Source organism: Eutrema salsugineum, unplaced genomic scaffold, assembly GCF_000478725.1.
Source record: "Eutrema salsugineum unplaced genomic scaffold, Eutsalg1_0 scaffold_12, whole genome shotgun sequence".
NCBI lineage: Eukaryota > Viridiplantae > Streptophyta > Magnoliopsida > Brassicales > Brassicaceae > Eutrema > Eutrema salsugineum.
Genome location: NW_006256895.1, coordinates 6,413,763 through 6,438,667, shown reverse-complemented (window position 1 = coordinate 6,438,667; position 24,905 = coordinate 6,413,763). Strand labels below are relative to the sequence as shown.

General features: G+C 32.4%; 2 protein-coding genes across 3 annotated transcripts; one reads left to right on the top strand and one right to left on the bottom strand.

Annotated features, from left to right (window-relative positions):
- The first annotated feature begins 4,523 nt into the window (after nucleotides 1–4,523).
- On the top strand, nucleotides 4,524–8,524 carry LOC18025583 (polyadenylate-binding protein-interacting protein 7). The gene is made up of 7 exons (XM_006408722.2): nucleotides 4,524–4,623; nucleotides 4,722–4,779; nucleotides 5,306–6,208; nucleotides 6,591–7,029; nucleotides 7,152–7,222; nucleotides 7,598–7,722; nucleotides 7,857–8,524. The coding sequence occupies exons 3-7, from the start codon at nucleotides 5,396–5,398 to the stop codon at nucleotides 8,149–8,151; spliced, it is 1,743 nt and encodes a 580-aa protein (XP_006408785.1). The 5' UTR covers nucleotides 4,524–4,623; nucleotides 4,722–4,779; nucleotides 5,306–5,395; the 3' UTR covers nucleotides 8,152–8,524.
- Nucleotides 8,512–12,847, bottom strand: LOC18025582. 2 transcript variants are annotated; one of them, XM_006408721.2, is made up of 10 exons: nucleotides 12,256–12,847; nucleotides 11,438–11,529; nucleotides 11,162–11,264; nucleotides 10,467–10,723; nucleotides 10,225–10,356; nucleotides 9,875–9,994; nucleotides 9,672–9,797; nucleotides 9,339–9,559; nucleotides 9,085–9,238; nucleotides 8,512–8,843 (listed from the first exon to the last, which is right to left on the bottom strand). In XM_006408721.2, the coding sequence occupies exons 1-10, from the start codon at nucleotides 12,404–12,406 to the stop codon at nucleotides 8,625–8,627; spliced, it is 1,575 nt and encodes a 524-aa protein (XP_006408784.2). In that variant the 5' UTR covers nucleotides 12,407–12,847; the 3' UTR covers nucleotides 8,512–8,624. The 2 variants fall into 2 exon arrangements, with proteins under 2 accessions (XP_006408784.2, XP_024015814.1); XM_024160046.1 differs by having other exon boundaries at nucleotides 11,162–11,262; nucleotides 11,458–11,529.
- Nucleotides 12,848–24,905: the final 12,058 nt, after the last annotated feature.

The following is a 24,905-nucleotide window of genomic DNA, read 5'->3' as shown; positions in this document are numbered from 1 at the left end:
AATATCAGTAAGTTGATAAAGTCATTGTATGGGCTATATCAAGCACCTAAACAGTGGCATTAAAGGTTTGATGAGGATGTCTTGTCGAATGGATTCGAGTTAAATCAGTTGGACAAGTGTTTATATAGCATATTTGACAAGTCTGGTAATGGAGTAATCATTTGCTTATATGTTGATGACATGTTGATCATTGGCACCGAGCTTAGACAAGTAGAGCTTACCAAAGCATTTTTGTCATCAAGTCTTGTCATGAAAGACATGGGGGAGGCGGACGTGATTCTTGGAATTAGAATCAAGCGTGAAAACAAAGGACTATCTTTAACACAATCTCATTACATTGAGAAAGTTTTTAAGAGGTTCATTTGTGAGAATTGTTCTCCAATAAGCACACCCATGGATGTGAGTGTAAAGCTTATGCCCAATACGGGATGAGTGGTATCACAACTCGAATACTCACAAGTAATTGACTGCTTAAGTTTGGGATTATTATCTTTAAAAAAACTCTTTTAAATTAATAAACATAAATAAAAAAAATATGAAAGAGATGCAATGGTTGGTAAAAAATTGAGATATAATCATAATCCCAACAATTGCAATGATTTAATAACAAAAACTCAAGAGTTGCAATGGTTGGTAAAATAACCATAAACTCAAAAGTTGTCATGTTTAGTAAACAACCATAAACTCAAGAGTTGCAATGGCTGGTAAAATAACCATAATCTCAAAAATTGCAATGTTTAGTAAAATAACTAAAAACTCAAAATTTGCAATAATTCATTAAAATAACTATAACAATTAAGTCTCCAACATTCCTCCCCCATTTAAGTGAAATCATAGAATCACTAAATAAATAACACATATACCAAAATTCATCCATAAATGAAAATGTCATATGTATTTTAAACCCAATAAGATGATAATTTTCACCATGGATCTTGAAACAATACATCTCATATGTATTTTGAACAGAATAATCAATTTCTGCACCCATAGAGATAAAAGGTAGGATAGAATTATAAGTTTTTATATATCGGAGAAACAAAAAGCTCACTTAAAAGTTTAACTAATAACAATGGAGGCTTACGAGCAGTAGGGAGTAAGAACAGTGCAGAAAAATATTTTTGGGAGAAACTTTTTTATTCTATTGAATTTCCAGTATTCATTTATTTTTATACTTTTCTGCAGGAAAAATATTTTTTTAAAATATATTATATCAGTTTCATATTAAAATGTTACATCATTAAATGGAGCATAACACAATAACAATTCAAACATCATTTGCCAAGTTTTAAAAACATCCTACATGTGTAAATTTTTAAAAATAATAACTAAATTTTATCATATTATTGAAAATAATACCTTTTTTCTTGAACAATAGTGCACTCGTAGATCTGTCAATAGTGTTAGAAAAACTTGTAACTGTTACATCATTAAAATGTTACATCATTAAATGGAGCATAACACAATAACAATTCAAACATCATTTGCCAAGTTTTTAAAACATGCTACATGTGTATATTTTAAAAAATAATAACTAAATTTGATCATATTATTGAAAAATAATACATTCTTTCTTGAACAATAGTGCACTCGTAGATCTTATGCCAATAGTGTTAGAAAAACTTGTAACTGTAGCAGATACTTCAACTTTATGGCATTTAACAGGTGAGTTGCATGCTTGATAAATAGAATGTTTATCCATCTCTAAGTGAAAATAAAACCAAAAAACATGTCTTATTGTTATATATACTGGTAAAAAGTTGTATCATCTTGATGAAAAATTGTACCTCTTCAATAAGTAATTGTATCTTGATTTTGAAAAGATTCAATGCTTGAAAAATAAAATGTTTAAATTTTGAACAGTTGCAATGGTTTAATAATTATAAACTTAAGAGGTGTATTGGTTGGTAAATTAACCTTAATTTCAAGAGTTGCAATGTTTAGTAAATAACTATAAACTAAAGAGTTGCAATGGTTGGTAAAATGACCATAATCTCTACAATTGTAAATAGTAAAACATTCATTTCCTATTAAAATATAATCATAGATTCACTAAATAAACAACACATACACCAATAAAAAACCCAAAGACATAACCATACAATAGCTAGCAGTTATATACATAAAAACACAATTAACAAAACATTTTAATAGCAAGACACAATAGTTCATTCGTTGTTTTATAGAAATGTATAATTTAAAATAACATTAAACGAAAGACACAATTTTATAATAATGATAACCTTATATATTAATAATTGTTATACACAAAAAATACAATTAACTAAAAATAATAATAAAAAAGACAAAATAGTTTATTCATAGTTTTTCATATCGTTATTTTGTTCTTCCAAGCTTTTTTTAATCTTGAAACTTTTTGTGAATTATCATATTCTTATTTTCAAGACTAAAATCTTCATCACTTTCACATAAATTGGTTTCTTCTTTGTCTTCTTTTTTTACTTCACATCCAAATCTATTAGTGTCATTTTCTACTTTAGAAAGTACATCTTTAATCCCTATTATAGTTTGATATATCATGTTTGATGTGTCAAATAAACTTTAGAAAGTACATCTTTAATCCCTATTATAGTTTGATATATCATGTTTGATGTGTCAAATAAATTATATAACGATTATAGTATAACTAAAAGTATTGCTACACTTGCATAAGTAATGATAAATTAAATTTAAAAAGCAAGTTTTAACATAAATCAAATAAATTCATAGAACATAAGATTATGTTGCCTTCTAAGATTAGTGATAAACTTGTCAAAAGAGTTAATATTTTTTTATTTTGTCTAAATTTTGAATTTTTTTCCAGAAATGTTTTTCTGGATATTGACCGGATGTGAAACCCTCCAGTTCAAGGTCTTCTTTATTCATAGGTGAATATAATAAAATAACAAATTTTGAAATAGAACTAAAAAAACTCATAGGAAAAAATATTAGGTTGCCTTTTAAGATTGTATAATGCCAAGAGAATTACTATATTTTTGTTTATGTCCAGATTTTTTGGCTTTTGTTCCAAAAATATTTTCTTAGGAATTGAGCAGATCTTTCACCTTTCATTTCAAGTTTTTCGTTATTCATGGCTAACCATTTACTAAAAACTTTCTTCTAACATAATTTCTGTAACAATTGCTTGCAAATGAACAATATTTTTACTAAGGAAATTTAAGCTAATTTGAAGTTTATCAAACAATAAATTGATATATAAGAGGAGGTTTCCCAAAGTAAAGAGCATTATAAAAAAGTTCAATAAAATAAATAATGAAGATTGAAACAAAATATATACAATCTTTAAAAGACATAAGTATTAAGAGAAGCAACCATTGATAATCAGCGATTATGTACGAAATGGTACAATTAATAAAGTAAATCGAAAAGACACAATTGTAGAATTGTAAACTTGAATAAATTAACAAATATACATAAACAAGTACAATAGAAAGTGCATCTTTAATCCCTATTATAGATTGGTATATCATGTTTCTTGTGTCAAATAAATTATATAACGATTATAATATAACCAAAAGTAGGGCTACACTTGCATAATTAATGATAAATTAAATGTATAAATAATATTTTAAAATAAATAAAAAATAAATTCATAGGGCAAAAGATTATGCCTTCTAAGATTAGGGATAAATTGCCAACATAATTATTATTTTTCTATTTAGTCCTAATTTTTTTGAATTTTTTTGAGAAATATTTTTCTGGATATTGAGCGGATGTGAATCCTCTAATTCAAGGTATTCTTTATTCATGGATGAATAGAATATAAAAAAATAAATTTAAAATAGCAAGGAAAGAAAACTCATAGACAAAAATATTATGTTACCTTTTAAGATTAGTAATATAATTGCTAAGAGAATTATCATTTTTTTTTCTAGTCCAAATTTTTTGGCTTTTGTTCCAAAAATATTTTTTGGGAATTAAGTGGATCTTTCACCTTTTATTTCAATTTTTTCTTTATTTATAGCTAACCATCTACTAATAAACCTTTTTTGTAATACTATTTCTATAACAATTTCTTGCAAATGAACAATGTTTTGGAATTTTAAGTTAATTTAAAATTTATCAAACAATAAATTGTAGAAGGGGTTGTTTCTCAAAGTAGAGAGGATTATTAAAAAAAATGTTCAATAAAATAAAAAATGAAGATTGAAACAAAATATATACAATCTTGAAAAGACATAAGTATTAAGAGAAACAACTGTTGATAATCAACGGTTTTGTACGAAATAATACAATAATAAAGTAGTAAAATAAAAGACATAATAGTATAATTATAATTTTTGAATAAATTAGCAGTTATATATAAAAAAGTATAATATAAAAATATAATGGTTTAATAGTTTATTTATAGTTTTTTATATTGTTATTATTAATAGATAATATGAATTAACTGATGAGTTAAAAAATAAAATAAAAATAAAAATGAGAGAAAGAAGAAAAAAAATGAAAATAAATAAGGTCAAAATCGAGAGGCGCAAGGTTTGGGTGTGTCATTGTGTTTTTTTATAATCTTGTGGTGGTGGCTTAGAGCTTTAGCCAAAACACCAAACAGAGTCTAGAAAAGATTAGAAGACGAAGCTTACCAAAAACTCGAATCCCTAGGTAAATAAAAGCGCAAAACCTTCCTTAGCCCTGAAAAGTTATATCTCTCTCTTTCTCTCTCTCTCTTTCTATCTCTCTGTTTATCTTGCTTTCCGCAGCCTTTTACTCCTCAATCTCGTTTCTCTTCCATGGATCCACTCTATTTGTTCCGCAAAGGTTCGTCTACCTTCAGATTTTGTTACCTTGATTTGGGATTTTATTTCTCTTTCTCGGATTTTTGTATTCCTGTCGTTCAATGAATTGGGTTATCCCTTTTTTTAAAAATCGTGAATCTCGTTTTTTCTCGAAGAATGCTTCATACTTAGTGGGTTTACAAATCGTAAATCGTTAATCGTAAATCTTAAGTTTGAATTCTTTCTTTCTTTTTTTCGTAATATTGTTATTTATGGATACGAATATTGGAAATTGGGTCTCAGATTTGAAGCCAGGTGAGAGAGAAATTAATTACCTTTTTATGTGTTTGTCTGCTACGCAACTGAGAACTTTTTTTGTCTAAATCTTAAATAAAAGATTCAATGCCTTTGAATTTTGATTGTAGCCACTGAAAGCGTATGTTTTGTGTTGAGTCCACGCACGTTTTCGTTTCTTTTCTAGGTAATTTGAGTGATAAAAGTCAATTTTCTTGCAGGTTTCTTTTCTTGGTAAAATTCTAGTGATAAAAGCAAACTGATTTTCTTTGCAGATTTTTGGGTTAAAAAAAGCAGTAATTTTTGAAGTCTTCCTTGTCCCCAAGTCTCTACATAGCGATTTTTATTTCCATTTTGTTGAAGATATGAGCTTAACCAAGAAATCACCAACCCAGTCAAGTGATCCAAAGCTAAGCTCAAGTATCAAACCAACAACTTTGAACCCTCATGCTGCTGAGTTTGTTCCATTTACTCTACGGACTCCTTCATCTGGAGGTGCTACTACAAGCAATTTGGATGTGACATCAAAGCTTTTAGCTTCCTCTAGCTCTGTAGGGAAAGCTGTCTTGGACCGATCGGAATCGTCTGCATCACATCATTCAGATGAAGAAGCACGCCAGTTCTGGAGTCACCAGCTTCCTGATGATATAACCCCAGATTTCAAGTTGATGACTCAAGATGACAATTCGTATGGATCTGGGAGTTTGTCACTAGCTAGCTTGTCCTTGTATGACATTAACGAAGCTGAAAAGTTTCCTTCAGCTAGTGGAGGAGGAGGAGGTGGAGGAGGATATCCGTTTTCAGACCAACATGGTTTAGCTTCACGTTCACGTATTGCCAATGGTAATAGCTTGTCCGAAAAGATTAGATATCCTGTTTCCTCATTCGGGGAACCGAATTTCATGCATGTAAGTCCAAAGCCTTGGGATAAGCAGATTATGAATGCCGATCAGCTCCTTGGAAATGAAAGGGAAAAAAACCCTTTCAGTGGGAATCCTCGACATGGGTTCATTAACGACATGATTACCGAGAATTCAAATGTAGGGGAAATTGAGGTGAACCCTGTGGAGTTTCTTGCTTCTCAGTTCCCTGGATTTGCTTCAGAGAGTCTGGCAGAAGTTTATTTTGCTAATGGGTGTGATTTGCACTTGACAGTTGAGATGCTTACTCAGCTTGAGGTATTCTCCTAGTCAATATACGGCATAGCTTTCACTGATGTGTCATTTGCTTATGCTGTTTTCCTGCTTTATAGTGCAGTGTGTCTGGTCCAGATGTTATTGGCAATTTGCATACTCTTTGCCACTTCAATTAATTTTTCTAGTCCTGGCTATGGAAACTCATTTTGCTTGTGAATAAATGGTTCAGTGTAGATGCACATGAAATTACGGGGCGGAGTGTTGACTTTAGTCAGCTATCTCTTTCATGCCTTCGTTTGGCATAATTAATTCACTGGATATTGCCGGTCGTGCCTACTCATGTTGTTTTGCTATTTTACGTGTGTTTCTATGTGTTTATCGTATTAGTGATCTGGTTGTTAACCATCCACGTGTTTTACTGTAGCTACAAGTGGATGGTGGCTTGAATCAGAACGTAAGCCCTAAGGCTTTTGCTGCTCCTAATTTAACTCCAATGGATTTTCCTGCCCTTAGCATCTCCAATAGCCAAGGTAATCCTGCCCAGTTTGGTGGGGATGATTTGCAACAAACTGGAAATCATTACCAATCTGCTGTAAAGGATAACATGTTTTTCTTCAAGTCGGGCTCATCAGTTTCTCAGCCTGGCTCAATCGATTATGTTTCTGCTGTGAGGAAGTTAGCATCCCAGGATTCTGGTATTTGGAAATATGAACCAAAAGATTCAGCAGACTCATCTATTGGCTCAAGCAGAAATTCCCATGCTTCAGTTGGTGCTTACAAGAGTGCGCGTGGGAGGAATATTTATTCTGATAAGCTGCAAAATCGACCTGCACCTGTCTGGGTAGAGACCGGAGATGCAGTTGGTAAATTTCCTTTTTTCAACAAACTTTAGTGCACATTCAGATAATTATATTTAGTCTTTGTTTTCTTTTCTGATTGGAGATATGATGCATGTCTGCCTCTTATTTTGATCGGGGATGAACAGGGAATATGTATTCTGACTTACGCGAGGAAGCACGTGACTATGCACGTCTGCGGAATGTATACCTTGAGCAGGTATAATAGACCTGAGAAGGACATTATTTATCAGTTATGCGACCTCTAGTTTTTTTCTCTGCATACTATGTATGTTCTTTTGTGTAGCTGGGATTTTCCATTTAGTGCATTTTTGTCTATTAATGTGATGTTGTGTATAATAGGGCATAACTTTGAGGGTGATATATCCTTAATCTCAGACTGATTTTTGAAAAGTACTTCGGGTATATGGCGTAGGGAATAATAAGTGTCGAGTTTATCTACAATATCAGATGATAGTGTGATAAGGCCTTTTTTGCATGATGGATTTTTATCGGTTATTACTCCACCGTCCATCTTATTAAGGTATCATGTGTATTTATCATGTATGCTCAATACTCGTCTGGTTGACTGCAGGCACGGCAAGCATACCTTGTTGGCAATAAGGCCTTAGCTAAAGAGCTAAGTGTCAAGGGACAGTTGCATAACATGCAGATGAAGGCTGCTCATGGGAAAGCTCAAGACGCCATTTACCGTCAAAGGTTTGACTTCTTTCCTTGCTCTGCACTGCACCTCCTTCCGACATGATCTTTTCTCTGCTATTACATAAACGAAAAAGCAGACTGTTGTTTTCTCTCTCGGTTCTTACCTGCCTTATGAGTAATAAATAACACAGGAACCCGATTGGTCAAGGGAACAGTAGAGGGAATGAGAGAATGATAGACTTGCATGGGTTACATGTGAGTGAAGCACTTCAGGTACTGAAGCACGAACTGAGCGTGATGAGGAGCACAGCTCGAGCAACACAAGAGAGGCTTCAGGTTTTCATATGTGTAGGGACTGGCCACCACACAAGGGGTTCCCGCACACCGGCTAGACTCCCAATTGCTGTACAGCGCTACCTACTCGAAGAAGAAGGCCTTGACTTTTCCGAGCCTCAGGCCGGTCTCCTTACAGTCATCATATACTGACAGACAAAAGCCAGGTACTTACATAGGAAGTGAACGATACACCACGAGAAAGAAAAACCAAAAAAAAAAGAAGAAAAAGGATCGACCACGGAATTCATTTTGTTGTATCTGTTCTGTACATGGGAAGAGAGAGTAGCTGAAAATGAAGTACAAAAAAAGGTGTTAGGAGAGAGATGAAGGCAAGAAGGAAGGAATGAAGAAGGCGTAATGCATAAAATGTTTAGGTTTGTTCAGAAAATACTTTTTGTAGCATCAGAGGATCAATCAGACCTCGACCTCTTTCTGTTATCTTTTTGTGGGGGGCTTTATATGATGTTTTGTTTGATTCTCTATGCTTTTTTACAGTTTCACTCTATATGCTATATACTCCTTTCTTCTAAAAATACTTAATTCTTTAGATTCATTGTGCATCATCACTACTCATCAATAAGTCTTGAATTAAGGAGTCGACAGTAAAAAGAACAAATTGTGGTTCAAGCTCTAATCATGAGTTCATAAACATTACTGTTGTTCTCTCCATTCACACGCTTAAGCATTTCGAAACTTTTCCTGCTTCCCAATAGTCCTATCCTTGGGAAAACCATGTATCCATCATCTGATGCCTCCTTGTTGCAATAAGTTGCTCTGAGACGATCGGCGTCCCTTGAGTCTGTGTGAATCGCGACCTCTAATTCATGGTTCAGCAAGTTCTCCTGCAGAATCAATACAGACAAGGAAGAAGCAATCTAATTATTGTGAAACTAAAAGGGTCATAAAACTACAAATATACAATCATAAAAACATCTGATCAGACTGATAGAGAAGGTAATAAATCTTGATTATGAATCACCGATAAGATACATTTGATTCTGGAGAATCACCCATAAGAATCATTTAGATAGCAAAATTTATACATTATGACTTACTCCATCTATGCATCGGAGAAAGTTGTACCTGGTAAAATCTGTGGATATAGTCTAAGATTTGCATGCAAGTGAAGCCGTTGTCACTGAAATAAGTCCGTGAAGAAGGTCCCATCTCCGAGAACCGATCGGCTGGATACAGAATTGTAAGGAAGCTGTCTTTAAATATCACTTCCGTCTTCTCGCTGCACCCCAGAATGAAAAAAAAAAAATTTAGTTGACCATAGTGAGATTTTTCTTGGTTGCAACCATGGCAGCAATAGAGAGTCGTCGGCGAAATAGTACCTCTCGGTGAGTGGTCTGGTCGAGTTTGAAAATGAAGCTACTGGATCTAACGCTTTATCTTTCTCTTCTTGTACAACAGAAGGCTGGGGTTCATTGATGTTGCCACTGCTGCTGCAAGAATAAGCAAAAATAGTGGCTGTTGAAGCAGCTTCAGATATTGTCCAGCAAATATTATCCAGCAGGCTGTTCTGTGTTATGCGTCTTATTGGGTTTTGGCAAGTCTATAACATCCAAAAAGAGAACCAGCATTCAAATTCAGACATTATCAGCTGAAAACAAAATCGTCATAAGTAAATTTTAGACTTCAGGGAAGAAGAATAGATTATCGGTTACGTGCATATGGCGAGCACGCCGTCTCCTAACCCCAGTTTTAGCTATATTTACAGTCTCTTTCCTTTCTTTTATTGATTTACTCCTGAATTTAAGAGCATCTTGAGTATTCCCTTCCCCGGATATTTTCTGTGACATTTTACAAAGAAAGCTCGCAACTATTAATCTTGTCACTTAAAATCACACCATATGGAAAGATAAATTACCTCCAGTGTAGCACCATCTTCAAAGCTTTCAACCATTAATCCTAACTGTCTTGCTAAATCAGGTGACATGTGAACAAGTCTTTGTCGATGTCTCTCTACTGTTTTTAGGACCCATAGTGGCTGATGTAAACAAATAAACAAACAAACAAACAAAAGCAAGCATAAGTTAGCCATCACGATACAAATTTGTTAGTTAATTAGAACTATTTCTCATCTAGCTCACTATGGTCAATTGTATGACAAGGCTACAGAGCAATTAAGTAGCGGGATTGAGTATAAAATTCTCCTCATAGTACCCGTTATGGAGAATACAATACAATTGTACAACAATGAGATAAAGAAGAACTCACCGAGACAATGGTGTTTGCATGGCCAAGATATCTCTGGACAGAAGGACCTTCACACACGACAAGACTTGCATTGCAACCAATAAACCATGAATCTATGACTTTTGCTCCTTGATCTTCAGCAACCTTTAACACCTAAACATTCCTTTCAAAAGTGAATCACAGAATATATTGAGCAGCCTTGCCAGCAAATTGAAACCACCAAAGGAGATAGATTATTTCAATTCACGGAACCCGCAAATTACCTTAACCCGGAGTTCATTTGAAATGTCTGAATCAACATACATGGAATGGTCAGCAAGAGTCATGTCTACACTAGTGCTAATCTCTGTTTCAGAAGAAGAAACTTGGCAGTACTTCTTTGCTGTGCCAAAATGTACAGCTTGCTGACTTGGACGAGGACGACAAATAGGTTCGAGATCAAAAACCCGGCTCAGGTCATCCACCTTTTCGCTATTTTGTTCAAGTTGTTTAACATTGTAAAGTGATTCGCTCATCCTGACTACAACAGTACAAAATACCAATTTTCAGCTACAACTTCAGGCGCATATAACCTTTCAACTTATTAAGAATATCCATAAGCTCTATTATCTAAAAAAATCTGTTCCAATTTAGTTTACTGAACTGAAGCGAACACTCCGAATATCATGTTGATGACAGATCACAGATTATCTCTAGTGAACTAGGAGAAGCCAATGTAGGACTGCTAACTAAAAGGTTACATTCCTGGAAACCAATCAAAACTAAAAGTTAAAGGAGTCAACAGAAAGTCAAGCGTCTATGGATTTGCAAGCAAAATTTTCACCAATTTGCATTGCTGTTACACCGAGGCAGTAACCAGAAAAAAAAATAAACAGATGGTTATATTTATGATACTAATTTCCATGGCTAGAGTCTATAAATTATTGAGCGAACAATTTAGACACGGTTTGACACTTACGGTTTCTCCTGACGCTATCTACAAACCAGCCAATTGTAACAATAAATAGACCGTTTCTTGCCCCATGCTTCAAAGTGTGCTCAAACTTACGTCCACATGAGCTGTAAGATATCGTTAAGCATACCAAAAGAATCTATGTTCAAGAACCATATTACAAATCTTAAAAACAATACAGGTTATCTGAAGAAAAGCTTATAATGACATGATCATGTTTGGTTTAGTCATAAGTCATAACCAAACCACTACAAGTTGCAATAAAAAAATGAAAAAGGATATCTGGACAACCAAATGGGTACATTGCAGGTGAAGGTGAGGACTGTATTCGCCTCCGAGTCTCTCTGTCGCTTCCTTCACTTGTTTTCTTGCATCTGCAAAATAACCAAATCAAAACTATGTATCTTAAATCAAAACACAATTTATAAACATAAAACTAAAGTTATCAAGGCGACAACTTCACAACAGCATCTCGAAGTCTAGAAAAATAGTTACCATCACGAAATTCAAACACTGATGAATATAAATCCCCAAACTTCTAATTAAATAACGTAGCATGCATCAAACCCCAATATATAAATCCAAAGTTATAAAGAGACAAGAACACAACAGTATCTTAAATGCTAGAAAAATAGTGCCAAGTATGAATTTCAAAGACTGATGAACATAAATCTACAAACTTTCTTGTTATATCATACATCAAAACCCAATTTATAACCATAAAACCCCAAGTTCTATAGGAGACAAGATCACAACAGCATCTGGAAGTCTAGAAAATAGTTGGCAATTCTGCAATATTAAAACTGATTCATACAAATCTACAAACTTTCTTCTTATATAATACATCAAAAACGAAATTTATACAAATAAAATAAAAGTTATAAAGGAGACAAGATCACAACAGCATTTGCCAAGTAAAAAATTCAAAGATTGGTGAACATAAATCTCCAAACATCCCACTGATCATCAAACTAAATTGCAAGTCACAATGAAAAGCAACTGAAGCCTAATCGAGATTGTAAAAGGAACAAATTTCGGATTTTGGAATTGAAAAGAATTAGATGGGTCACATAAAACCGTCTAAGAACACATAATTGGACCTTTGGATAAACCAGTGACGCAAATGACAAGAGAAGAGAAGGGTCCATTGGGTTGAGACATGGGAGGAGGAGGTGGAGATTGCAAGATAGGAAACAATTTGGAACAACCCTTTGAATCGATCAGACCAACATTTCTTCCGAGAGCACCCATTGTTCATACAGAGAAAACCCTAAACTTCCATTCTCGGCTTTATTATACAAGTCATCACCACCAAGTTTCAAAATACGGAATCATTGCAGAAAAGACTAAAAAAGGAATCAAAATCAAAAGAGATTCACTTTCTCAGAGAAAAAGAAATCGGGGAATGTAAGAAGAACATGAAAAGGATTTCAAAAGAACAAAAGAGGGATTTTAGGACAAAATGGTGCTTTAGAAATCTCGGAGTGTGGGGAAATAAAAAAGATGGTTGCTTTGGTTGTGAAAGCTTTTTCGTGGGGTTTTGGCTTTATCGGCGTGATCCAAAATTGGAGAATGTTTAGTGACCACTATTCAAACTCACGGCCTGCAAAATAAAATATGATTCAAAATCGTTAGGGCTAGGAAAACTTAATCAGAGAAACCATATGGTGTCCCAACAGTCTGTTCTGAATCGTTAAAGATGGTAGCTTTTTGATCTAGAAGAGTTTGTGAAGATTAAATAGGCTTTCAGCATATCACATATACTAGGTATCTGCAGGCGTCCCGCGGACACAATCATCATATAAATCATATTATAATTTAATTATTGAAATTCTTGTAACATAAACATCACATTTCTATTTTCAATAATTGAGACTAAAATATTGTATAATAAGATTCAACACACAAGTTTTAAGTTATACAAATACTTATATAAAGAAATAAATCATACAAATACTAAAATAAATCATGTAATAAGATCCAACACACGAGTTTTAAGTTATATAAATACTTATAAAAAGAAATTAATAGAACACTACTCTATTAAGTATTGTTATAAGTTAAATTTTCGTCTTGTGTTTAAAATGTGCTCCACCTCTCCCGAATCCTGGAGGTTTAAGAGACATATGCATACTATAAGATTGTTGTATATACAAAACTCTCCAATTATAATTTTCATATTACTTACTTTCTCTTAAAAATCAGGGCATCATCCGTAGTGGGATCAAGGAGAAGACGGGAAAAACTAATTGTTTCATGTGAATGGATAGTTATTTCATCTACACTTATAAAATTATTATTAGGAAATATACATGCAAAATAAATATAAAACATATATTGCACAAAATGAAAATAATAATGACATATGCTTGATTATCCATAGCTTCTTTTTTATTTACACTCCAATCGGTTAAGACAGAAACCGCAAAAGGACCAGTGAATCATTTGGTTCTTTCTTTGATATCAGCGGCAAAGTCCCCGTATGCGATGCATTTCAACTTCACATCCCTTTGATTTGAACAATTTAAGTTACAAACTTTGTTACCAAGACATAGTGATCGTGAGAGAAAATATAAACTTACTCGAGATCTGTGATGGTGAAAGTTATTTTCTAAATAATATCTCCATCAAGGTTATTCCCTGTTTCAATGTCGCTAACATTTTCCGTCACTCCAATGAGATCTACAAATCAATTATGAGAGAAATATTTATCATAAACGAAATTCATTTTTTTTTCTATATATGTACAAATTTATATATGAAATCACTGAAACGAATATTAGAAGTTAATCTTACCAACAGGATATAACTGAGCATAAGGAATTCTGTATATCTCACTAAAAGGGACAAATTTCATGAAGGGATCCATTGTCAATGATCGTAGACTTGAGACTTCTGTCCCAGTAGTGAGAATGATCTGATAATTGTGTCTCGTTGTTCTTCCCTCATTCTTCCATTCAGATGGTATCAAGCCGAATTTAGACAATTCAAGCCATCGTCTTTCGGTCCCAACACGGTAAAAATATGGAAAGGCGAGGTTACCACATGAAGCATTAATTCTACAATACAATGAAATTTGCAAAGAGATCAAACAAACAATAAATATAGACAAAACAGTTATATCTTCATATTAGATAATACTTATATTTTCGTCGACTAAAATGAAATTCAGCCCTGGTAAGCCTTGACGATCAGGTTTATTCCATCTTTTCAAAACTTTGACACGGATTTTCCAATCTCGTCTCCATGCATGTAACTCATCAACAAAGTTATATGTAGTCATGTGGATAATGTTTTTATAAAGCCAAAGAAACAGTTGGGGAGAAGGATTGCTTTGTTGTTTATTTTTAACAATGGATATGAGGAAATGAGGATATATATAACACCCAAATAACGGTTATGGAAAGTGTCGCGTGAATCAGTGCATTTTACGTATTTTTAAACTAAAAATGCTCCATTTTTGAAAAGTTGCAATTTATGATGAATATTCTAGATAGATTATTGGTTAACACGGTTTATCTGTTAAAGGAAGAGTCGAATTTTTGTTACAACACGAAATCTTTTGGCCCATAAGATGTATAAAAATATTGGGCTCAGATGATATATAATTTAAGTGGAACATAATAAACCGTTTACATCAAACAGATTTAGAATCAAATCAGTTATATGTTATTGACATGCTTTTTAATAATCCAACACGCGCTATTTTTTGACAGAACATTATTAAAAATATTTAATATCGTTTATAATCCAATTTATTAGAATAATGTTATTTTTATCCAATGACAATCCTTCATAAATAATCAACTCACGATAGCACATAATCATACTCCAGTAGTAAATTTCCCAAAACAATGTATATTATATCTATAAGGAGTAATTTAAACCCAAATTAGAATAAATTATTATTTATTAATAATCGCAAAACAGCCTTGTAAATTAAAAAAAAAAGTGTCTAACAAAACTAATAATATATATGGATTATCGATTTTGAATCCTTTTAATCGGCCCAATCCATTAGACATCATCTGTATCCAGCCCATATAATCTCTCTCTAATCCTGAAATTTCAATAACAAAATCATGTAGATCTAAATTTATGAAAATATTTTTTTTTTCATAAGTCAATTTAAACAACACATAGAAACATACTTACCTATTGCGCAAGGTTAAAACTTCATCAATAGGTGAATCAGTGATAAAACGGGACACACCATCATCATCATGATCCTTGATAGACACATTCTCTAAAACATATATATTGGAATATTGTTATGTTATATACAACGATTTTAAAAATAACATATTGATGTATCATCCCAGAACATACCCCCGTCAATTGCTACACACCAATCGGTTAACACACGTATAGCAAAGGGACCTTCGTATTCTCTACACTTATCTCTTATTTCAGTTGCCAACTCACCGTGTGCAACACACTCTAGCATAAACTCCCTATATTTTGACAAAGAATGTAGTTAATAATTAGTTAGTTAAACTTCAAAAACATATAGTTTGAGATATACTTACTCATCATCTATTATCTTAAATCGAATTGATGATGAAGTCATTCCATCCGGGTATGTAATAGTAAAATATATAGCATCTTCGACGACTCCAATCAAATCTGCGATTGTAATTAGTCAAAATAAAGACATTAGTGCGAACTATAAAGTTTGCATTATAAGAAGATACCAAAATATTCTTACCAATTAGATAATAATGAGCATCTGGGAATTCATAAATCGAGAGGAATGATACAAAATTATAGAACGAATTATTTGTTAATGGTAAAGCTGGTGAAATCGTTGTTCCCTTTGTCAGTGTAATAACGTAATCATGTTTTGTAATACTTTGGATATTAGTCCAGCTGTAAGGATTCAAAAGAAATCCAGTCAACATAAACCATTGATCTTCCTCGCATATTTGATTGAAATGCTCCATCATCTGATTGTTTACCCGAGCCTGTATTCTACAACCCTAGAAGTTTATACAATAACATTAGAACAACAAAAGAACAAATTAGTGTATGTTAAAACAATAAGCATAACCAATAATCAATATCACAAATACCATTATAGGTTAATGAAATTTACCCTTTCATCGACCATAATGAAATTTAGACTTCGATTATCGTCCGAGTAATCCACCACCCATTTTTTGAGTATCTTCACTATAATTCTCCAGTCAGATCTTTGAGAGTCCAATTGACGAACAAAATCATAATCCGCCATTTCGTGATGACTATCGTTTAGGGTTATACAATTTAGAGTATATTTATAAGAAAAAAATATGATTTTATAATTAATCTATAACCGAAAATTAAGAATATTAACATTTCAGAATAAATATAGATAAGGAAACAATATTATCTTCGAGTAAAACAAATATATATATATATATATTGAGGTTTTTCTATTTAAAATTATGTTAATATTCCAATTCTCATTGTTACCAATTCTTAAAATTGTTTATTATAACACCATCTATATATTTTAAATGACAAATTTATTGTAAAGAAAATTTACATTAGCTAAATCATAAACATCTACATATATATTTTAAAGATGGTGACTTGTTATCGTGTTCAAGAACGCGTAAATTCAACCAAGTAATTATTTCTTCAGTGAACAAACAAAAACAACTGTTTCTAGATTCTTATTTTTTTCTTTCATAGATGCTACAAAATCATATTATTTATAAAACATAGTGTTTAGTAGAACATGATAAAAATCAATAACCAAAAACAAAAAAAAAACGATAACAAAGATAATAATAAAAATATAAATTATAGCTAGTACATATCTAAAAAAAGAATTGTTTCCATGCACTTCGTTTCGTATCTTCACCCAAGTCCTGAAATTAACATTTAAGAATATACGTAAACAATAGTACTACAAAAAAATTATATTAATGGAGTAGGGTTAATGTCATAATAATTATGTCATAATAATTATCTTACTTTGCCCGAAATTCAGAAACTTCATCCATTCCAGGAGCAGTCATGAAACGTGAAAGACCTTCTTCTTTGTGATTTTGGATAGTAATTTCTTCTAATAAAAAAGAATCAATACGCACGATGCTATCTATAAATTCAAATTGTTTAGAGTTATATCAAATTAAAGGGTATACCTCCAGTCCTCGTAACACACTAATCGGTTAAAACACAGACGTCAAATGGACCATCATATCATATGCATTGTTCCTTTATGTCAGATGCTAATGAGCCATGTGCGATAGATTCCAATGTATTATCTCTTCAAATTACATAATAGAGTTATTGTAAAACTAAATTATCATAACAATAAGCAATAGAAAATAAAAAGAATGCGCTTACTCATTGTCTTTAAGACGAAAATGAAGTGTCAGGACAATTTTTCCATATGTCTGCACAACTGGTATGAGATCTCTTACAATGTCAAGTACACCAATCAAATCTGAATAAACACACATATCAGTAAAACTACAGCGAATTTTTCAAAAAAAAAAACAAATAAACAAATAAACAATATATGATTATACTAACCAATAGGATACTCATGAGCGAAAGGATTATTGATAATCTGTGAAAATTGTACGAAACTGAGGAATGCCTTATAATATATTGGTATTATACGTGAAACCTTTGTGTCGTCAGTCAGAGTAATCATAAAATTGTGTCTAGTTATCTTATCGCAATCATTACTGAGTAATCGGTTGAGACTAAACCGAGATAACATAATTCAGTGACCTTCATGGCAAACTCGTTCGAAATACTCGAACATCTGATTGTGAACAATTGCCTGAATTCGGCATCCCTACAATATAAGAAAAAAATACAGAAATTATATAAACAATAAAGAAATATACAGAATCAGAGATTTAATACTAAAGAGTTTAGTTTATAGTAAAACTAACGTTCTCATCGGTCATAATGAAGCCAAGACCTGGTAATCCCTGTGGATCGTTCACCCTCCACTTTTTCAAAACTTTAACCACAATCCTCCAGTCATCTCTCCATCCATTCATCTCATGAACCAAATCATAACTACCCATGTTTGTCAGATGTTTAGAGAGAATAAGATATCAGAAAGTAGTTATGTTCTGTTGCATCGAATCTTTATCAGATCATCTATATATACACGTTAAGTTTTTTAAATATTATTACGCATAATGATGACGATTCATTAGAAACCGTTTACTTGAACCGAGTCTTTTAAAACGATTTCCATTATCCGTTATATATATATATATATACATATATATTAAATATAAATACAATATGATCACAACCACTAAAAAACAAATTATCTATAACTTTATAATTTGTTAAAAATATAACAAAACACAATCTATATATGTATATCTTCTTTCTATATGATTTAAAAATTTGTTTTAATTCGAAGACAAAACATGTGTGTATATTAATGTTTTCATACCGATAAATCATTGTTAAATTAAGGAATTCATGATTGTAATATTATTTTTTATTATTATTTCGATATCCGAATATAATTTGGTTATTATGGTATCTAAAAATGTAGATATACTGGACCCATTAATCAATCATGACTTAATATTATTGATATAGGTATACCAGATATTATTAAGCAAATAAACATCTAAACATTAAACGAATCTAAATCTCTACAAAAATATTACTAATTTCGATTTTCCTGAAAAACCATAAAGACTAAACACGACTGGATCCATATCGTAGAATATCTTTACTATCACGATCATTAAATTTTTTTATGAGGTCTTGGAAAAGACAGTTATAGTTAGAAGTCTATTGAAAATTTATGACGACAGTCAGTACGTTTTTCTGTGACAAATAGTCGAAGTATATATATATTTCCTAATATGTTTACCTTAGGCAAGTATCCTGATTTATAGTATGTTTACTTTAGGCAATTACTCTGAATATACCAAAAATAATGTAAATATTTTTCATAACAGAAGCCACAGAAATCTTATAAAAAGGACATAGTCTGACATCGAACCTAACAATATGAGCTATATAAAACACATATAATTCATAAAATATAGTTTGATAATACATCACAAAATTAATATATAAACAATAAGAAAGTATTAAACAAAAGCACTGATCTTAGTTTTAAAAGCAGACATAAAATTACTAAGTAATGAGTTCGAGAACACAAAGAAGAAACAGTGTAAATAGAGAGGCAGAATAGAGGAAGTCTACAAATAACATCAAACAGTCGATGCTCTCGTCCGTAGTTGGTTCCGCCGACGAAAGTGATAAAAATTCATTACCAAAACGTTTTAATAAACATTGAAACAATAATATATATAGAACCTAAAATTTTAAATACTCACGTCGCTCTAAATGCATCAACTTCTGCATCGACAGGATTGTACAAAAAATCTGAGCATAGATCATTAGATCGGAGAACCACAGACTTCTTATCGACTCCTAAACAACAATAGACAAAAGTTTTATTCAATATTCAGATTTTAAGACATATATGAGAAAATATGTATATACCTTGGCCATTTGTCATCTTCCAGAACCTTAACACCCAGACAACTGATTCACATGTGTTTCTCATATATACATCATGGAGATTTATTGCTAGAGAACCACGGGCGTAACATGCTAACCGACCTTCTCTTCTGCCACAAGAAAAAATAATACGAAAATTAAAATATTTGGTTAAGACTTTATATGTTAACAGTCTTTTACATATAAATCAATGGACATGATTCATAATACCGTGCATCTACTATCTCAAATCGGAGATAAGCGAGATTCTCTTCATAAGCATCATTACTTGCATTGCAGAGTGGACCCATATGCACAATAGTTTCCATAACGTCTGATAATAAACGAAATAATAAATTGAATTTAAATATATTATAAAACTTAACATATATGTTTAGAAATTATCATGCACACCGATAAACTTGATTAATTCTTATAAAAAGTTAAAGATGAAATTCTTACTAATCATATAGTCAAAAGGAATGGCTCGATCCACAATATAATAAAATCGGAAGCAATGGAGATACAAATTGTACGACCTCGTTCGAATAGGGGTGATAATAATGACAGAAGTTAACTGCAAACGATGTTTATTGATCGTTGTAAGCATTGATCCAGTAGCTTCTTTAACATGAAAGTTGAAAATCCGAATCCACTGTTCCTGTTTGATTTCTTTCCAGCGAGTGGGAAACTCGTTTGGCATAATGGTTGCAGCGATCCGAGTACCCTAGAAAAATAACACAGCCAAAAATAATCAATGAATAATAAACAGAAAACATAAAAGAATAACTTCAAAAAAAGACACATACTTTGATATCAGAAAAAACCATCTCGATAGTATTTCCGAAGAATGTTGAATGCTTCCAGAGCCTGACCACCTTGACAGATATTAACCACCCTGTTTTGTAAGTATCCAAACATGCAAAATCGACAACATCAGACATTTTAAAAACTTTTTTTTTCTTTTTTTTCGATCGAGAACTCTGAATAAGTTTTATAAAGAGGAAAACTAAAAGTGACGGAGTATGAGAAAGTGTGTTAAATATGAAAAGGACAGACTATGCAGTTGAATAGGCAGTTAGTCTTTCTTATAAATTTATTTTCGTTTGAATTATTTTAAACAAAAAAATTTGAACAGTTACCATTTAAAGCCCCTTATTGTCAAAACCAACAACAATCCCACTAATTTTTGTCAAGACACTTCCATATCGATATTGACCGATTTGTTCGTTTCTCGTGCCAGAGAGAATATATTCCATGTTTTAAGTTTCACCAAAGATACACGCAACCTCAATAAGTAAATATACTATTTTACTAAATATAAAACTTTGCTTAATTGCAACACTTTCCATAAAATAATATGATCTCTCTCTATAGCTTATGTTATTTGGACAATTTTATGTTTCAATATTTTAGGAAATGATATATTCATACAACATCATAACAAAAATAACATTTATGTAGACTTATATGTTATAACTTTATGTATATACTTGGGCAATTTTCCTTAAAATTATATGAAACAGGAAACCTGGAAAGTTAAACGGTTAGGTGCAAACATAAAGTCGCATAATCTTCCCCATAAAGAAATTAAAAAATGAAAAAAATTAATTATTATTGCATACCTTATAAATACTGACTTGAGAGTTTCTTTTCAAAAAACTTTAAAATATTTTATAAGTAGCCTTATCGTTTGTGAGAGCATTCATAACATGGCGAACACAAACGAAAAAGAATTTGATAAAAATGGCTTGTTGATCATCAATCCCCCACCATTGGTAATGAGATTCGGTGTCGTGGAACCTAAGTCACCACCTTCACCAACAGATTCCGAGATAGAGCAAGAAGAATTATGGGAACAATTACATTTACTCACCGCATCAAATCAGAAAGCCAAACAAAATACTCCTCAGGTAATACATCCTATTCACTAAAGTTTATTTTAATCATGCCTTGCACAATGAATTGTAAAATCTGTATATTCTACTTATGGAGGATGACAAAGGCAACACATCTAATGAGACACCACAATCAAGTTGCACAAAACGAAAACACGACCTGATTCTAGATCTTGAGATAGGGTTGAAGTGCATGTGTTGCGGTTTTGTGGAGACAGAAATTCGACACATGGATACCGCCGAATGGGTACGTAATCAGAAATATATTTAGATTAATAATGAAAAGTTGTCTAAAATCTATGTTATTGAGTCATTATATTTTGTTATTGATTGCCGATTGAACTCTATGTTTTAGAAACAATTCATGTTTAAATATAATATTGAGTTAGTTTAAAGCTATATAATTTTACAAAAATGTAAATTGGATTGTTTGTGTCTGTGCTTAAAGGGAGAGGAGAAGGAACGTAAAAAGAGGAGGTCTAGAGTTTAATCAAGAACCATATCAGTTTCAAATCAATTTCATGTTTTTTTTCCTGTTTGCAATGACCACTTTAATGACAGTATGTACTTAGTTTTATTTTCTAAAAACTATTAAGTTTATTTCGATGACATGATAATTTGGTTTTGGAGTATTCTCGATATTTATAACTACGTGACAATGTTCATCATATGAAATGTCAATAGATGCCCAATAATATGCTACAATTTAATTGTCGTTAAAATATATTATCAAATTGAGTTTTTCATTGGAATATCCGACTACAGTTAAACGTCAGAGATCAAACCATTAATAAAAGAAAACATTAAGAAACCTGCTAAATTGTACATGGTGGAGTAATATATATATATATATATATATGAAAAAAACTAATCAGATTGATAAAACCGACTATCTATACAACTTCCAATTTATATACAATATTTGGGTTCAATAAAAATAATAGTCGATACCCATATCCATTAGTAACATTCTTTTGGTGTAAACCAATCAAATATAATGTAATATATGTGCTTTACAAACCCATTGACGATAATAGATAATCTAAACTTAATACATGATATAAAACTATTTTCCCAACAAAAATGTTTTATTCTCTTTTTATAAAACTTAATACATCAGATCCAACTTAGTGAAAAATCGAAAAACATAAAATCTATCAGTAAAAACTATAAAACCAAACGTAATGGTCTTATATAATAAAAAGAACTAACATATTTCGAGATACATAGAGACAAAAAATCACAAAACAAAACACAGTAAAAAGAACTATCATATCTTGTCAAAAACCTCCTTGTAGACGACATTCAATGTTTTGCTTTGTGGTTTGTTGTCTTTATCGGTGATCAATATCTTCAAACCTTCTCTGGATGTAACCCTCGATACAGCGACATAGAGTTGCCCATGAGTAAATACCGGCCTTGGAAGATACAAACCAACCTTTTCGAGTGTCTGTCCTTGGCTTTTGTTTATAGTCATTGCAAAAGCTAATGTGATAGGAAACTGCTTGCGTCTCATCCTGAAAGGAAGTTTCATCTCCGAAGGAGAGAGGAATATCCTAGGAATCAGTAATTTCTCACCAACCTTGCTACCTGTTATTATCTGAGCCTGGAGAACATAATTAGCCATCTTAGTAATGATGAGTCTTGTGCCATTACACAACCCATTCTTAGGGTCGATATTTATTAGAAGCATTACAGGAGTATCCTCTCTCAACTTCAGGACATGATTAGGGAAACCAGACATCTTGATACTATTTAAAAACTCCTCGGTATAAATCATATTGTTGGAACCATCTTTATTCTTACTGGCTACACTCTCCGAGGGTACTTCAGATGCATCATTGTAATTGACAACTTCTTCAGCCGTATCAATGCTATCACAACTAAGATAGGTCCTTTCAACACCTCTTATATACAAAAGAATCGTAAACAAATAAGTTAAGAGGAACTAAAACAAAATAAACATACCCGACAACTTTGAAAGCATGTAATCATTTATCGTATCTACATCATCGTTTCTCGGACTCAGTATGGTACAGTCTTGGAAAAATTTAGGATCAGTCTCTTTCGAAAACGAACTCCCATAAATTTCTTTGACGATCGTTTTTATAGGATCTTTACAGTCTTTAATCAACAGATCATCAGGAATATCAATCACGGCTTCACCACTTCCATCATCATTTATCGTTCCATCACCAATGTCTAAGATCCACTTTGTAAAGGCAGCTCGTTCAAGCATCGCACGGCTATTATCTCCAGCTATAAGTCGCATGTTCTGTGTAAGTCTCAACACTCTACATTTGTACCACAGAGGTGACGAATTCAAAGTGGCCATAAGTATCTCTGTCTTCCCGGCATTTGGAATCACTGGCAATATTTGCCTGAAATCCCCTCCTAAAACAATGAACTTGTCACCAAAGGGCTTATCAACTTCTAATATATCACGCATCGTTCTATCTAGAGTCTCGAAACAGTCTTTACTCATCATCAACGCCTCATCCCATATAATGAGTTTAGCAATCCTTATCAGGTCGGCAAGATTCGACTCCTTCTTGATTGAACAGAAGGTAAACTTATTAACCACGATAGGGATTGCAAATCTTGAATGCGCAGTTCGGCCTCCTTCTAATAGCAACGCATCAATCCCGCTCGATGCAACCTTAAGAACAACATCACCTTGGGAACGTAGAGCAGATCCTAATAGACTCCACAAATAAGTTTTACCAGTACCTCCAGAACCATAAACAAAGAACATTCCTCCTTTGTTCTTATTTACAGCTTCTAGGATCTCATCATAAACACTTCTCTGTTCGCTGGTTACAGTGGCTAACATCTGTTCGTTTCTAACTCTAAGAGTTTCGCAAATTGTAATTCCTCTCATCCCGAATAAGAGGATTATCACGTGACTCCAGAGTAAATCTTTAGGAAACGGCATAGGTGTGAATTCTTTTAAAGATCTCCCACTTACACGTAAAAGAAGTTCTATTTCGACCAGAGTAAAGTCTTTAACTTGCTCCTGAGATAGACTAACAGCTACACAATTTCAAAAAAATTACAAAAGATAAATTAGCTATTATGATCTTAAAGATATATAATAACAACAACACAAACAATAACTATACGACTTACTTTGATCACTGGCAGCCTTTCTGTAATTATATATGATGTCATCTGATAATACCTGCCATGTAGCATCCCAAACTCTAGAAGGAATGGATATACTATGAGTTGTGAGCAGGATCACAAAAAGACGACGGAGATAATTGACAGAAAGCCACAATCCGGCCTCATTGATGGCCTAAATATATTCTTTGTCATCATTCAATAATCCATACGTATAGCAAGCGTCTTTGAACGAAGAATGT